The sequence below is a fragment of the Trichomonas vaginalis genome, chromosome VI (genome assembly GCF_026262505.1).
Source record: "Trichomonas vaginalis G3 chromosome VI, whole genome shotgun sequence".
Classification (NCBI taxonomy): Eukaryota; Parabasalia; order Trichomonadida; family Trichomonadidae; genus Trichomonas; species Trichomonas vaginalis.
Window position 1 is genome coordinate 12,301,075 of NC_067208.1, and position 13,957 is coordinate 12,315,031.

The 13,957-nt window shown below is 31.7% G+C and overlaps 7 protein-coding genes and 1 non-coding gene across 8 annotated transcripts; 2 read left to right on the forward strand and 6 right to left on the reverse strand.

Moving 5' to 3' along the window:
- Positions 1-533: 533 nt before the first annotated feature.
- Positions 534-1,199, reverse strand: TVAGG3_0852100 (uncharacterized protein; the record flags this gene model as incomplete). Its single annotated transcript, XM_001309024.1, has 1 exon — positions 534-1,199. One exon carries the CDS (start codon positions 1,197-1,199, stop codon positions 534-536), a length of 666 nt encoding a protein of 221 aa, XP_001309025.1.
- A 249-nt stretch (positions 1,200-1,448) lies between these two features.
- Positions 1,449-2,993, forward strand: TVAGG3_0852110 (protein ubiquitination; the record flags this gene model as incomplete). Its single annotated transcript, XM_001309025.2, has 1 exon — positions 1,449-2,993. One exon carries the CDS (start codon positions 1,449-1,451, stop codon positions 2,991-2,993), a length of 1,545 nt encoding a protein of 514 aa, XP_001309026.2.
- Positions 2,994-3,834: 841 nt separating this feature from the next.
- Positions 3,835-3,908, reverse strand: TVAGG3_0852120. Its single transcript has one exon. It is a non-coding gene; the product is annotated as a tRNA-Asn (tRNA).
- Positions 3,909-4,092: 184 nt separating this feature from the next.
- Positions 4,093-6,648, reverse strand: TVAGG3_0852130 (perineurial glial growth protein family; the record flags this gene model as incomplete). Its single annotated transcript, XM_001309026.1, has 1 exon — positions 4,093-6,648. The coding sequence occupies one exon, from the start codon at positions 6,646-6,648 to the stop codon at positions 4,093-4,095; it is 2,556 nt and encodes an 851-aa protein (XP_001309027.1).
- A 410-nt stretch (positions 6,649-7,058) lies between these two features.
- On the reverse strand, positions 7,059-8,745 carry TVAGG3_0852140 (uncharacterized protein; the record flags this gene model as incomplete). Its single annotated transcript, XM_001309027.2, has 1 exon — positions 7,059-8,745. A coding segment is annotated over one exon (1,687 nt), but the record flags the coding sequence as incomplete, so codon positions are not given.
- Positions 8,746-9,511: 766 nt separating this feature from the next.
- TVAGG3_0852150 (histone H3-1) lies at positions 9,512-9,954 on the reverse strand (the record flags this gene model as incomplete). Its single annotated transcript, XM_001309028.2, has 1 exon — positions 9,532-9,948. The coding sequence occupies one exon, from the start codon at positions 9,946-9,948 to the stop codon at positions 9,532-9,534; it is 417 nt and encodes a 138-aa protein (XP_001309029.1).
- A 152-nt stretch (positions 9,955-10,106) lies between these two features.
- TVAGG3_0852160 (histone H4-2) lies at positions 10,107-10,514 on the forward strand (the record flags this gene model as incomplete). Its single annotated transcript, XM_001309029.2, has 1 exon — positions 10,131-10,436. The coding sequence occupies one exon, from the start codon at positions 10,131-10,133 to the stop codon at positions 10,434-10,436; it is 306 nt and encodes a 101-aa protein (XP_001309030.1).
- Positions 10,515-10,706: 192 nt separating this feature from the next.
- On the reverse strand, positions 10,707-12,706 carry TVAGG3_0852170 (ankyrin repeat and SOCS box-containing protein 4 family; the record flags this gene model as incomplete). Its single annotated transcript, XM_001309030.2, has 1 exon — positions 10,778-12,550. The coding sequence occupies one exon, from the start codon at positions 12,548-12,550 to the stop codon at positions 10,778-10,780; it is 1,773 nt and encodes a 590-aa protein (XP_001309031.1).
- Between the last annotated feature and the right edge of the window lie 1,251 nt (positions 12,707-13,957).

Below are 13,957 nucleotides of genomic sequence, written 5' to 3' on the forward strand. Positions count from 1 at the left end.
TTACAAAAGAAATTGTAATTACAGATTTATATAGTCATTAAATTCTTTTATTATTTACTTACCTTTTTCATAACTAAGGAATATTACTTTTAAAGAAAATTGGGAAAAAACAGTCGATCCTTGGAATCATCAAGAGATAAAGAAGAGACCTAAAATGGTCCGTCCACACCCAGCACATTCATGGTGATGCTCATGCAGTAATGAATCACATTAGATCGATTTCAACTTATTTGATGATTGGAAGAATTTTTAGTAGCATACACCTTGATAACATCTTGACCTATGTCAAGAATTGTCAAGTTATTCATAAAGCCTCATATCTCATATATATGAAATTAATATTCTTTATAAAATAACATATCGAACATATTAATCTAATTTACTAAACATTTGTATTCATAAAAAGATTTTATACATTTTTTGATCCTTATTGATTTTGAATTGTTTCGTATCCATTGAAGAATGCATAGATTTTTGAAGAAAATTCCTTAAAATACTTGGTAATTGGCCATTGTCTGTTTTCTTGGTTCGGATTATTCTTTTTTTTCCAAATCAACGCGGTACTGGTCGTAAAGATCAAGCTTGATATAGTCAGGATTAGAATCATCTGAGTTGTATTGGAGGCATAATGTACTAAGACGGCAATGCTCGACATTAAATTTTGTGCAAATAAGAAATATAGTAGTATCTTTATCAGGATGAATCTTTAATTCGAAAAGACGCAAGTATGCCAACGGTGGGCAATCATAAAATGTATTCCTTAATCTTTCTTCATTTTTTAGAGGGCATGGTTCTTCAAATTGAATCTGATTTAGATCAAGGTTTTGATTTGAATATCCTGTAAGTCTATCTAATACTTCTAAGAATGGAAGATCTGTGGTAATGTGGAATTTAACAAATACTTCGCCTTTATAGTCATATATTCTTTTTCCATAAACAAATGTAGCTGCAACAACAGTTATAACGTCACCTTTTTTGTAGGAAATCATAAAAGGGATTCTGTCTTTAATATACTGATGATAAAAGCTTGCTTTTTTGACAGCATATACTTCCGAATAATTGATTAACGCAAATTTCTTCTTTATTTCATCGACAATTTCTTTGTTTGTAATGAAAAAGCAAAGCTTGGGGATGTTTCCCTTCCTTTCCCATGGCTTAAGAAGCGAAACTGGATATCCACAAATCGTTTCTTCTGCCATTAAAAAATTAAAATTTTCAGGATTCACTCTAACGATATAGAGTATACAAATTATAAATTCACAGAATTTTTTGCTTGAATGTCATTAGGTATTTAATATAATCGTTTTAAATCTATAAACTTAATCAAAATTAAAAATTTTATCAGAAATCTTTGTAGTCATTGTTTTCTAAATGTATAGCATGATATTTTTTTTCACATAATGAAATGATGAGATAATTTAGTTGATAAAATGTAAATATATTTTTAAATGTCCAATCAAGACATTCGTCCAATCAAATACAGTGAACTGAGAAGTGTTATTCAATATCATATTGATTCATATAATGCATTGTATCAGTTAAAAATTGACAGAGAAGAAGATTTAAACTCAATTTACAAAATGATCAAAACAGAGCTGATTGATTCAAAGAAACATCCTCCCGAAAATATTATAAAAGACATTTTAAATATCATTGAGTACAATAATCGGTATACAAAGTCATACTTGAAACTTGCAAAACTCATTTCTGATGATTATCATGTAACAGATGTTTCTAATATTACAAATCTTTCTAACTACCTCTTTTATGAAGAATATGGAATTAATTTGGACAAAACAAAAAAATTCGAAACAATTAACATACAAAACCTCAAAATTCATTCAGAAGATACAATTTTCAGAGCAATTATGGATAATGACTTAGAAAAATTCATTGCATTCACTGAAAGACAAGGATTTGATAAAGATCAAAAACTCAAGAGTAATTTGTATCCATATTCATCCTGGGGACATTCATTACTTGAATTATGTTGTTACCATGGAGCAGTTGATTGTTTCAAGTTCTTAAGAACAGAATTTAAATCAGCAATAACTGATACATGTCTCAAATTTTCATTTTTAGGAAGAAGTAAAGAGAACTTGAGTGAATGTTTGAAATATCTGAAACCAAATGAATTTTGCATGAGATACGCAATTATTTCACACAACATTGATTTTGTTACATTTCTGATGAATGAATATAGTTTATATATCGACTTAGAATACTGTGCCGAACATAACAATATTGAATCATTTTTAGTATATTTTGATCAAACTAATGATGTTGACAAATGTTTTGTTTATTCACCTATGTTTAATATTCCATCCTTTTGTGAATATTTCCTTTCACGTTGTAAATATATCAATACAAGAGTTAATGGATTAACAGCTCTTCACAGTACGACATGGAATAATTGTAAAGAAATTGCCGAACTTCTCATTTCGCATGGCGCATATGTCGATGTGAAAGACAACAATAAAAAAACCGCTCTTCATTATGCAGCATTGAATAATAGTAAAGAAATAGTCGAACTTCTCATTTCGCATGGTTCAGATATCAACGAAAAAGATAATTCCGGAAAAACCGCTCTTCATTATGCAGCACAAAAAGATTATAAAGAAATAGTCGAAATTCTTATTTCACATGGTGCAGATATCAACGAAAAAGATAATTCTGGGAAAATCTCTCTTCATTATGCAGCATGGAATAATTGTAAAGAAACTGTTGAACTTCTTATTTCACATGGTGCAAATATCAATGAGAAAGATGAAGATGGAAAAATCGCTCTTCATTATGCAGCACAGAAAGATTATAAAGAAATAGTCGAAGTTCTTATTTCACATGGTACAAATATCAATGAGAAAGATAATTCTGGAGAAACCGCTCTTCATTATGCAGAATGTAATCGTTGTAGAAAAACTGCCGAAGTTCTTATTTCGCATGGTGCAAATAGCTCTGATTGTAAAAACAAAGATATTTTTTGCCTAATTTAATGAGTTTTTTTCACCCAATTTAGAAGATGATCTCAAGCGCTCCAAATTGAAGTTTATCTTATACTTCTTAGATGTTTGGTAATTAATACTCAATGGATTTACTCTTTTATGAACTCCATTTTAAACAGAAGAATCATTGATCCTGTATTGGCGACATACGCAGCATATGGAATGCTGCAGTGCCCTCTACCACGAAAAATAGAAAGAACAAATTATAAAAATGACTAAGAGTTTGTATTATAATATATGAGCACATCAATTGGATTGATGAGAAGTGCATTTCTCTTAAATTGTGGAAGAGCTCGCATCTTATGATTATCTCATAAATGCTAAAGACTGCAGCATACCGAATATTGCTGTGGTCTCTACCACCAAAAAATGGTTACAGGACGGAATCGAGAAATCAGGCAAGATGAAAAGTATTATCAGGAAGTAAAAACGAGATTTGGATTCTTTGAACCAAATAAAATGAAATTGTAAGTATATTGGTCGCTGAAACGGCTGGTATTCTATTTCTTTCTAAGATACATATATAATGCATGAGAAGGAGCAGCGATCAAAAATTGAGAGCTTTTTGCGGTTCTAACGGTTTTCAAATGGAACATGTTTTAGGTGAATTTATGACTTTCATGACTGCTGCACACGGTTTGAGCGATCCACTACACGCATACATGACCATTTCAATCATTATATTGGAGAATATCCAAGTTGAAACAAGATATTTAAAAATATCAAAAAGTTTTTCCTGATTACTGCTTGCAAATCGCTTCAGGACTAGGTACAGAGCTTGCACGCATGATATTTAGTTCAAAAAAATTAAAAATCCTAAAAAAGAAAAAATCTCCTCCCGTGTGGATCGAACACACGACTTCCAGATTAACAGTCTGACACTCTAACCAACTGAGTTAGGGAGGAATTTACATTTAGGAAATCTAACTCGTATATATCATATCTAATGAAAACTTGAAGAATAAATTTATGATTTTTTATTTCTTAGTTGGAACTAATAAAGAAGCATAAAGTATATTAGTAGATATTTCACCTATTGTTACATCAAATTATACTCAATTAAGAATTAATTAAAATAAAATATATATTTTTACTTAGACATAAAGGCAACAAACATAGAGTGCATTGTCTTATCACCATTCCAAATTTCTTTTGGAACTTCATTTTCTCCTTCCATGCACAAAATTGCTACATCTCTCCACAACTTTGGATTTGGAGGGACTCCGCTCTTCAATATTTCATGTTCTGACTTATTTATCTCTTCTTTCTTAATGTCTGACTTTGCCAAAATCGTTTGTGCAGCAGTAGAAACTTTCTTTGACTTGTAAGCCAAATTAAACATTTCATTTGTTGGTATTTTGACTCCCAGAGGCAAAGCATCAGCGCATATCTCTGCAACAACACCTTGTGATGACTTTTCGCTACTTCCCATTATGATGTTTCGACTAATGTTCATATTTTCATCGAAATTCTCTTCTTTCGTCTGGACATCAGCGCAGAAAACTTTAATTTCTCTGATGGAAATGATCTTAGAAACAAATATTTCTACTTTGACTGTCTTTCCGCACTCATTTTGTTTTAATGGGAACATAATATCTTTTTGACCATCATTATTAAATGGGAATGTAACTTTTCTGTTCTTCACAACTATTGTAACATCATCGAAAGATTGTTTCGACAAAATGAAGCCAATAACTTTTAATCCTTCATCGGCTTTCAAAATTAAGGACAAATAATTCTTTACATTGATGGAATCCGTGAACTTGACTGTATCATTTATGATTACTGATCCGCGGCCGTTCTTATATGTGCTGTTTGTCCAAAAAGTCAGAGGAACTTCAACAACTTCCTCGGGGAAGTTGTCACTTTTGTTTGGTATATTTGGCCTTGAAATTAATTTTGGTTCTCCTTCAGCCAAAGTTCCTATTGTTCCATCTTCTAATACAACAATAAGTTTCTCTCCATCGGAGGCTATTCCTGCCACATTATTTTCATGTATAGTTGTTGTGATAACCTTGTCATCAGCTATTTCAACAGTCATAATTGATTTTTTAGAAGTGAAAACGAAAATGTTTTCATGATGAGGAACTGTTGTGAAATACTGATATAATTCCTGGCAATTTATCTTGCAGCAATTATCGAAATCATCTGGTCTTGCTATTGTCAAAGAGTTCTCTGATGAAATGAAAATGAGATTGGAATAAACTAATGATGACAAATTCAACGAAGAACTTCCAAAAGAAGGATTTGAAAACATGAAATTCTTTGGTCCATTCATATCCTGAGTTATTTGAACTTTTGCCATCGATCCATCCATGGAAGAAATGACTGCAACAGGTGTTTCGTTATCTACTATGAATGTGCATGAGTTTATCATCCTGTCTCTCGGCAACAAACAAATCATTGGAGACAAACAATCATCAGGAATGTTGTAAATTTTGACAAATTTGTTTGAAGTAACCGCCAAAAGCATTGGCATGTTTGGAATCCATTCCAAGGAAATCAGAGAGAAATCTAACTCAGAAGTCATTAATTGAACAGTATGTGTTCTATTGATACCAGTTTCATCAACATACAAAACATAAACAACATCAAAACTACCAGCAGCTACGATATTTGGATCAAGATTTGATGCGGCCAAATAAGAAATTTGAGAGGACAAATCCAATCTCGATATTACTTCCATGTTTTTAAGTAATTTTACTGATTTTCCATCTGCTACTAAAACACCATCGAGTACAGAAACAATAGGTAATCTCTTGTTGTTCATTCTTATTGATCTTCCCCATGTAGACAATCCTCCCAAAGCTCTTATTGTTTGAGCATTTTGTGGCAAAGAAACTTTCAAATTCGATGAAGAAACTGACAAATAAGGAACTTTTTTTTGTATTTGCATGTTCTTTATATCTATAGTTGTTATATCTTGTGTCAATCTGTTTTGTAATATCGCTGATTCCGAAATCTCTATTTCATCCATTGATTTAACCATTTCTAACAAAGAATCAGGATTTGGACAATTTTGTTTGACATTTTCAACAAAATCGAATTTAGAAATTTGTGGATTTCCAAACAACGAAGGACCATGATTTCCTGGATTTCCATGATTTTCAAATGGAGAATTTCCAGGATTTCCGTGATTTGCAAATGGAGAATTTCCTGGATTTCTAAACATCGAAGCTCCAAGACCGAATTGTCCTGGGTTTGGTCTAACTGGCAAATTTCTTCTGTTTCCTCTGTGCATGAGTAAATCTCTTGTTGTCAATCTCGGTTCATCATCATTTTGGTTGTTTGGTTGACCGTCAGGACCAACTAAATATCTTCTTTCCATTCTCTGCATCAGAGCAATTTCGAAAGGAAGACCTTCCATTTGATCGACTTCTGGCAAATGCTCTTCTTGCTCTTGTTCTTGTTCTTGTTCAGGAACAAATGTTTGTTCTTTGTTGTATAAACAATTTCCTGAATAATAACAATCGCAATAGAAATTAGAAGGTCTATGATATTCCAAGATATGTCCTTTATGACATGTCATTGCGCAATTAACACAACAACCCATTCCATCTATTAATCCACATGTATAACAATGGAAATATGGTTGAAGAAAGTCATTTCTGCCATGTTCAACACAGTTACAATGAATATTTTTCATTTCTTCTTCTGTTGGAATTTTCCAAAGTGAATTTTCTTCTTCTGGTTTTTTGCTTTCTTCTGACCAATCACAATCTATTTCTTTGATGTACTTGTTCTCTCGTGGTGCACTATATGTTGGTAAAAGTGACAAAACATTTGAGAGAAAATGTAAAGCTGAATATTTCACTTTTCCTTTCAATTTTGTATTTTCCAGGATTATTTTTGCGAAATTTGCTGTTTTTGGAATATCATTATAAATGGCATCTATTGCGTTAGAGTTTTCTTGAAGTGTTGATGCCATTGCAACATAAATTTGTTCCAAAAACTTTATGTTTCTCGCAAAAGCCCTGAAAAATTGAGAACATTTTTCCAAATCATTACTTAAAATGAAAGTGAAGTATTTCATGACATCTTCTGATTTCAGATTAGTTAGAATATTATCACCACATACTTTAGTGATGAAATTAACTTTCGAACACCTGTTTTCTTCAATCAAAATAGAGATTGCTTCAGAAGCTGTTGTTTTATATTCAGGATTCAATAAATTTGCAAAATTTCGAACATCTTTCAATGCTTCTTTTAGAGACTTCTTCCAACATATATCTATTAAACCACTGATCTTTTCACAGTCAATGTAATCTGATACTTGAAGAGGAATTGAAGAAATTAATGAAATTTCTGCCAATTTTTTAAGTTCTTCTTCTGTTTTCAAAGAATTTGAACATAAAATTGCACAAATACATGCAACACAGACTTCGTTGTCTTTGATATCAAGTATATCTTCTATTTTTATTGTCTTCTTAGTCTTGTTAAGTTTGATTGGTTCAATAAAACAAAAATCGTCACATTTTGTTTTTGAAATAATGAAATCAAAACTTTTGTTGAAAACATTAACGGAAGAACCACCATTAAGAAGCTTGATGGCTGTAGATACAGTGATATCATCTGTTGGAGAGCTCTCATGGTTCATGGATTTGACAATTGTCTGAGAAAATGGATTTGACATCAAATTCCAGGAATTTTTAAGCTTCGATGCTTGGATAAGTGCGGGAATATTTCCTTTGTCGGCCCATTTGATGATTTCTTCAATGGAATCGGGTATATCTCGCTTGAAATTTGCAATAATAGGAATGTATTGTTCAATTTCAGGCGAATTCGTGTTGATAAGCTGGAATATCTCTTCATCGAACTTCTCCAGCTTGGTTGACATCGAAAATAGTAAGGCAAGTTTGACAGATGGCGTTGTATCAATGATATCTTTTGGTCGGAGGTTTATACCGTTCTTTAATGCACAAATGATGATGGATTCCACTGTGGCACCTTTAAGAAGCTTGTTGGTAGTGATTGGATTGCCACAAGCGTAACAGGCGGAGATTAATAAAATTTGATTGCTCGCCCTTGATTGAATGAGCTTAGTAAAGTAGAAATTATCGTATATTGGTGATTCAAAACCTTTGCCAATGAAATTACATACGCTTCCAACGCATAAAAAGTTAATTGACTGATTATTGTAAGTTGGCTTGAAAGCAAGCGATCTATCAAAGGAAAGAATGTCACTAACAATACTTTCTGGTTTGATCTTTGCGGCATAATAGTCGTTTTGTAAAAATGAAAATCCTGGCTTATTTTTATTTCGAAATTCTTTCAAAGAAGCATCTAATACCCAACAAATAATTTCTTTTGTATTGTAATATGGTGCTTGAAATAGTTTTCGCGCGAAATGAATGAGTTTTAATGGCTTTAAATTATTTTCTTTGAATTTTAAGCCTTGAGGAACAATAACTTCTTCTGAAGGTATAGTTCCATGAGTCCAGGCAGAAATTCCCTCCCAGAAATCGAAATTTAAATAAATTGATACTGATGATCTGATAAATTTGACTAAATAATACATTATTTCATCGTCATTAAATTTGAAATCAAAGTAATGAGATATGTTATAAGAAATAGAAAGCAAAAATCGTAAAACTGAATCGATATCTCCTCTAATTTCCAATTTGTCTGTCTTTATTGCTGCGGCAGCGCAGAGATACTGTTTCATCTCTTCACTACTAAGACTTTTGAAGTCTTTTGAAAGAATTTCTGTAAAATGGGTCGATAGTTTCTCTTGTTCTAACATAAATAAAATTTTAAAATTTTTTTTTTCACAAGTGAATGGGAAAAAAATTTTGGAAGGAAAAAAAAAATGAACTCATACATTTTTATCAAAAATAATAGGGATTAATTATTTCCTTCTAACATCCAATAATCAATTAGTAGTTCTCGGAATTCTATTCGAGAATTGATATCAAAATCTAGCATTAGCTTCACTTCCTAGTAGAACTTATTCATGTATAAGATTGTAAAATTAATAATCATACTTATGATGATATCATAGCGAAATATTTAAATCTATTCTGATAAGTTCTTCATAGTTGCAATATCTACTCCGCATTATGTGTTACGAGGATTGCCTCAATAATTTATCAATATGCAGTCTTTTGATGAAATAGGATAATCATATTGGCGAAATTGGGGAAAGCTACTCTCAATAGATTGTCTTGTTTGACATGTCTGCTTGAATTTGAGCAATCATGTGTGTCCTCGTCATCACAATTGTTGGTTTTTTTATAAAAAAATCATCATCTTCAGGACTGATATAATGAATTTATGTCAGTGATATAAAGATATGTTTAATGAGCTATATAGGATAAATGCATTTGATAAAGATTATATACTGGAAGAACTCCTCTTCAATATGCATTATAAAAAAATATTTTTTGTTGTGGAACCTATACTTTGAATAGATATCAATATTCCAAAGAAATGACAAAAACTATTAATAATTAAATACAAGTAATCAATGATATTTAATGATTGAAAAAAAAATTAAATATCCTTTAACTAAAACAGTGAATACTTTTATTTAATTACGCTCCCCACGGATGCGCTGAGCGAGTTGAACATCACGTTCCATGATTGTAACTCTGTTAGCATGGATTGCGCAAAGGTTTGTATCTTCGAAGAGACCTACAAGGTAAGCTTCAGAAGCTTCTTGAAGGGCAGCAATAGCAGAAGACTGGAAACGAAGATCGCCACGGAAGCCAGAAGCGATTTCTCTGACGAGACGCTGGAATGGGAGCTTACGGATAAGGAGATCTGTGGACTTCTGATACTTACGGATTTCACGAAGAGCGACTGTACCTGGGCGGAAACGGTGCTGCTTCTTAGCGCCCTGGGAATCGATTGTTGGTGTAGACTTACGAGCAGCCTTGGCACCAAGGGATTTACGTGGGGTCTTGCCACCTGTTGACTTTCTAGCTGTCTGTTTAGTACGAGCCATTTGAAAATAATGAAGAAATAACGGTTAATAAGTAATCCCGCCAAGAATATTGATTGCCAATTTGCACCAATTTATTTTGAAATTATTAAAAAATATAATATGTAAATCATGTGGATCCAAAGTGGAAAATGATAATTGTTGGCGGCAAACCAGATGATCGGAATTCTCTTCATTAGTTCATAATGTCCGGCCGCGGTAAAGGTGGTAAGGGTCTTGGTAAGGGTGGTGCTAAACGCCATCGTAAAGTAATGCGTGAGAACATTCAGGGTATCACAAAGCCAGCTATCCGTCGTCTTGCTCGTCGTGGTGGTGTCAAGCGTATCTCTGGTGATATCTACGAAGAAGTTCGTGGCGTTCTTCGTCACTTCCTCGAGAACGTCATTCGTGACTCTGTTACATACACTGAACATGCTCGTCGTAAAACAGTTACAGCTATGGATGTCGTCTACGCTCTCAAGCGCCAAGGCAAGACACTTTATGGTTTCTAAACATCTGTCTAATTGTTTTATTATTCTAATTTTTTTTCTTCATATCCGAAATTTGTTTATTTGTTTTAAAATACTTATGTAAATTTTATCAATATTTAATGTAATAAAGTTATTTAATACGTAAGAATAGATGCTCCGCAGTCATTTTGAGTTAGCAATATTTTCAAAATCTGAGCAGAACAATAATTCGTAATGATACTTATGATATCCATAATAAAATCACCAATAATTTAAGAAGAATAAGATAAACTTCAATTTGGAGAGCTTAAAGTGAATTCTTCAATGGGACAAAAAGTAATCTTTTAAAAATATTGACGGCGAATGTGACTGTTTATTCAATTCTAGATATTTGCACCATGTGAAATAAGAACTTCGGCAATTTCTTCAAAATTTTTAATTGTTGCAATTTGAAGTGCGGTTTGTCCAGAGTTATCTTTCTCATTGATATTTGCGCCATGTAAAATAAGAAGTTCTGTCATTTCTTTAGGATAATAGCATGCTGCATGAAGAAGAGCGGTCTGTCCAGAATTATCTTTTTCGTTGATATTTGCACCATGTGAAATGAGAAGTTCGGCTGTTTCTTTACAATTATTCCATGCTGCATGATGAAGAAGCGGTTTTCCTTCTTTATCTTTCTCATTGATATTTGCGCCATGTGAAATAAGAAATTTGGCGGTTTCTTTACTATTTCCTACTGTTGCATTATGAAGAGCAGTTTGTCCAGAATTATCTTTTTCGTTGACATTTGCACCATGTGAAATAAGAAGTTCTGCTGTTTCTTTACAATTTTTACGTGCCGCATAATGAAGAGCAGATTGTCCAGAATTATTTTTTTCGTAGATATTTGCAACATGTGAAATAAGAAGTTCTGCCGTTTCTTTACTATTATATTCTGCTGCAAGATGAAGGGCGGTTTTTCCGTTGTTTTCCTTCTCATTGATATTTGCACCATGTGAAATAAGGAGGTCGACTATTTCTTTACAATTTTTACGCGATGCATTATGAAGAGCGGTCTGTCCAGAATTATCTTTTTCGTTGATATCTGCACCATGTGAAATGAGAAGTTCGGTTATTCCTTTACTATTATTCAATGCTGCAATATGAAGAGCGGTTTGTCCATAACTATCTTTTTCATTGATGTTTGCGCCATGTGAAATAAGAACATCGGCTTTTTCTTTACTATTATTCAATGCTGCATAATGAAGAGCGGTTTTACCATTGTTGTCTATCACATCAACAAATATGCCATGTGAAATAAGAAGTTCAGTTATTTCTTTACAATTATTCCATGTCGTACGGTGAAGAGCTGTTAATCCATTAACTCTTATATTGACATGATAACAACGTGAAAGGAAATATTCACAAAAGGATGGAATATTAAACATAGGTGAAAAAACAAAACATTTGTCAACATAATGGTTTCGATCGAAATATACTAAAAATGATTCAATATTGTTATGTTCGGCACAGTATTCTAAGTCGATATATAAACTATATTCATTCATCAGAAATGTAACAAAATCAATGTTGTGTGAAATAATTGCGTATCTCATGCAAAATTCATTTGGTTTCAGATATTTCAAGCATTCACTCAAGTTCTCTTTACTTCTTCCTAAAAATGAAAATTTGAGACATGTATCAGTTATTGTTGATTTAAATTCTGTTCTTAAGAACTTGAAACAATCAACTGCTCCATGGTAACAACATAATTCAAGTAATGAATATCCTTCATAAGAAGATGGATATAAATTGCTTTTGAGATTTTGATCTTTATCAAATCCTTGTCTTTCAGTGAATGCAATGAATTTTTCTAAGTCATTATCCATAATTGCTTTGAAAATTGTATCTTCTGAATGAATTTTGAGATTTTGTAGGTTATTTGTTTCTAAATTTTTTGTTTTGTCCAAATTAATTCCATATTCTTCATAAAAGAGGTAGTTAGAAAGATTCGTAATATTAGATACATCTGTTACATGATAATCATCAGAAATGAGTTTTGCAAGTTTCAAGTATGACTTTGTATACCGATTATTGTACTCAATGATATTTAAAATGTCTTTTATAATATTTTCGGGAGGATGTTTCTTTGAATCAATCAGCTCTGTTTTGATCATTTTGTAAATTGAGTTTAAATCTTCTTCTCTGTCAGTTTTTAACTGATACAATGCATTATATGAATCAATATGATATTGAATAACACTTCTCAGTTCACTGTATTTGATTGGACGAATGTCTTGATAAAGGTGACCAAACTATTTTTTGAAAGTCCGCCATAACTTTAATGGTACTATTTCAGCGTGTACAATGAATACAAAAATTCTAAGAGTGCCACATAAAATAGTACTTTAGACTTAAGTTAATGCTACCAAGCAAATGTTAAAAAGATGACTTTAGTGTTTTGATAATCAAAGATTAAAATCATTATTGTCTAAATCAATAATCATAACGACAGAAGTTAATGTTTTTTCATCAGTGCTTTAAATCCACTTTTAAAAGTATACCTCAAAAATCAAAATATCAAAAAAAATTGGCCGATAGGTTTGGCTTTAATTTTTGTCTGCTTTTATGATTTGATATGGATGTTATAATTTTAAAAGTTGAGCCAAATTCACCAATAGATTTTTGAGATTTGCAAATACTCAATAATTTTCAGCGTGTTATCTTTTATTAAAAGAACTATTTGGTTTCAGTATCATATAAATTGATATTTACTTTCTATTTGAACCTTCATTTAGCTAATGATTTAATAATACAGATTTCATCTAGTCCTTATAAGAGAATTTTGAATTTGTTATAATAAAAAAACAAACAGATATAGCTTACACTTCTATAATAAAGATACCTTTTATAGAAATCAGTATGAAATGTGTTTTGGCTTATTGGAAGCATATCAGACATAATCGCCATAATCAAAAAATCTATATACCCAATAAGTAATAAATTTGTCGATATAGATTTTCCATAAAATTAGTTTTAGGGTTGTTAAAAATATCAAAAATTAGCGTTTTGAAGACACCATGGTGTCTTATAATTTTCCCTTCCTTATTGGCGTGTAGAAATAAATGCGCCAATAGATTGAAGAAGAAGAATTGTTTTTCTCTTAATGAACTTTAATCATTTTGATATAAGAATATTGAAAACATTAATATAATTTCGATTTCGGAAATTAAATTTCCAAATTTTTTGTCGATTTCGGAAATAACAGGATCCCGCATCCAACACGCAACAACAAAACACAAAACACACTTTTTGGTTCTTTCATCGTTTTAATCGTAATTTATGTAATACATGATTTGGATAAATTTTACAAAAATAGAACCTATATTATATTCTTTTCAAAGATTCTTACAAATCATCAAAAATAATTGTATTTTAAAAAACGATCAAATTATCCTTTCATTATTTTAAACTTAAATTAGTTTTTATGATTGACTAAGGGTTTCGTTTTGCGAAAAAACGTACAATACGCAATTTCGCTAAAAAACATTTCGCTAGCAATTTCGACCTTTGACTCCACTCAA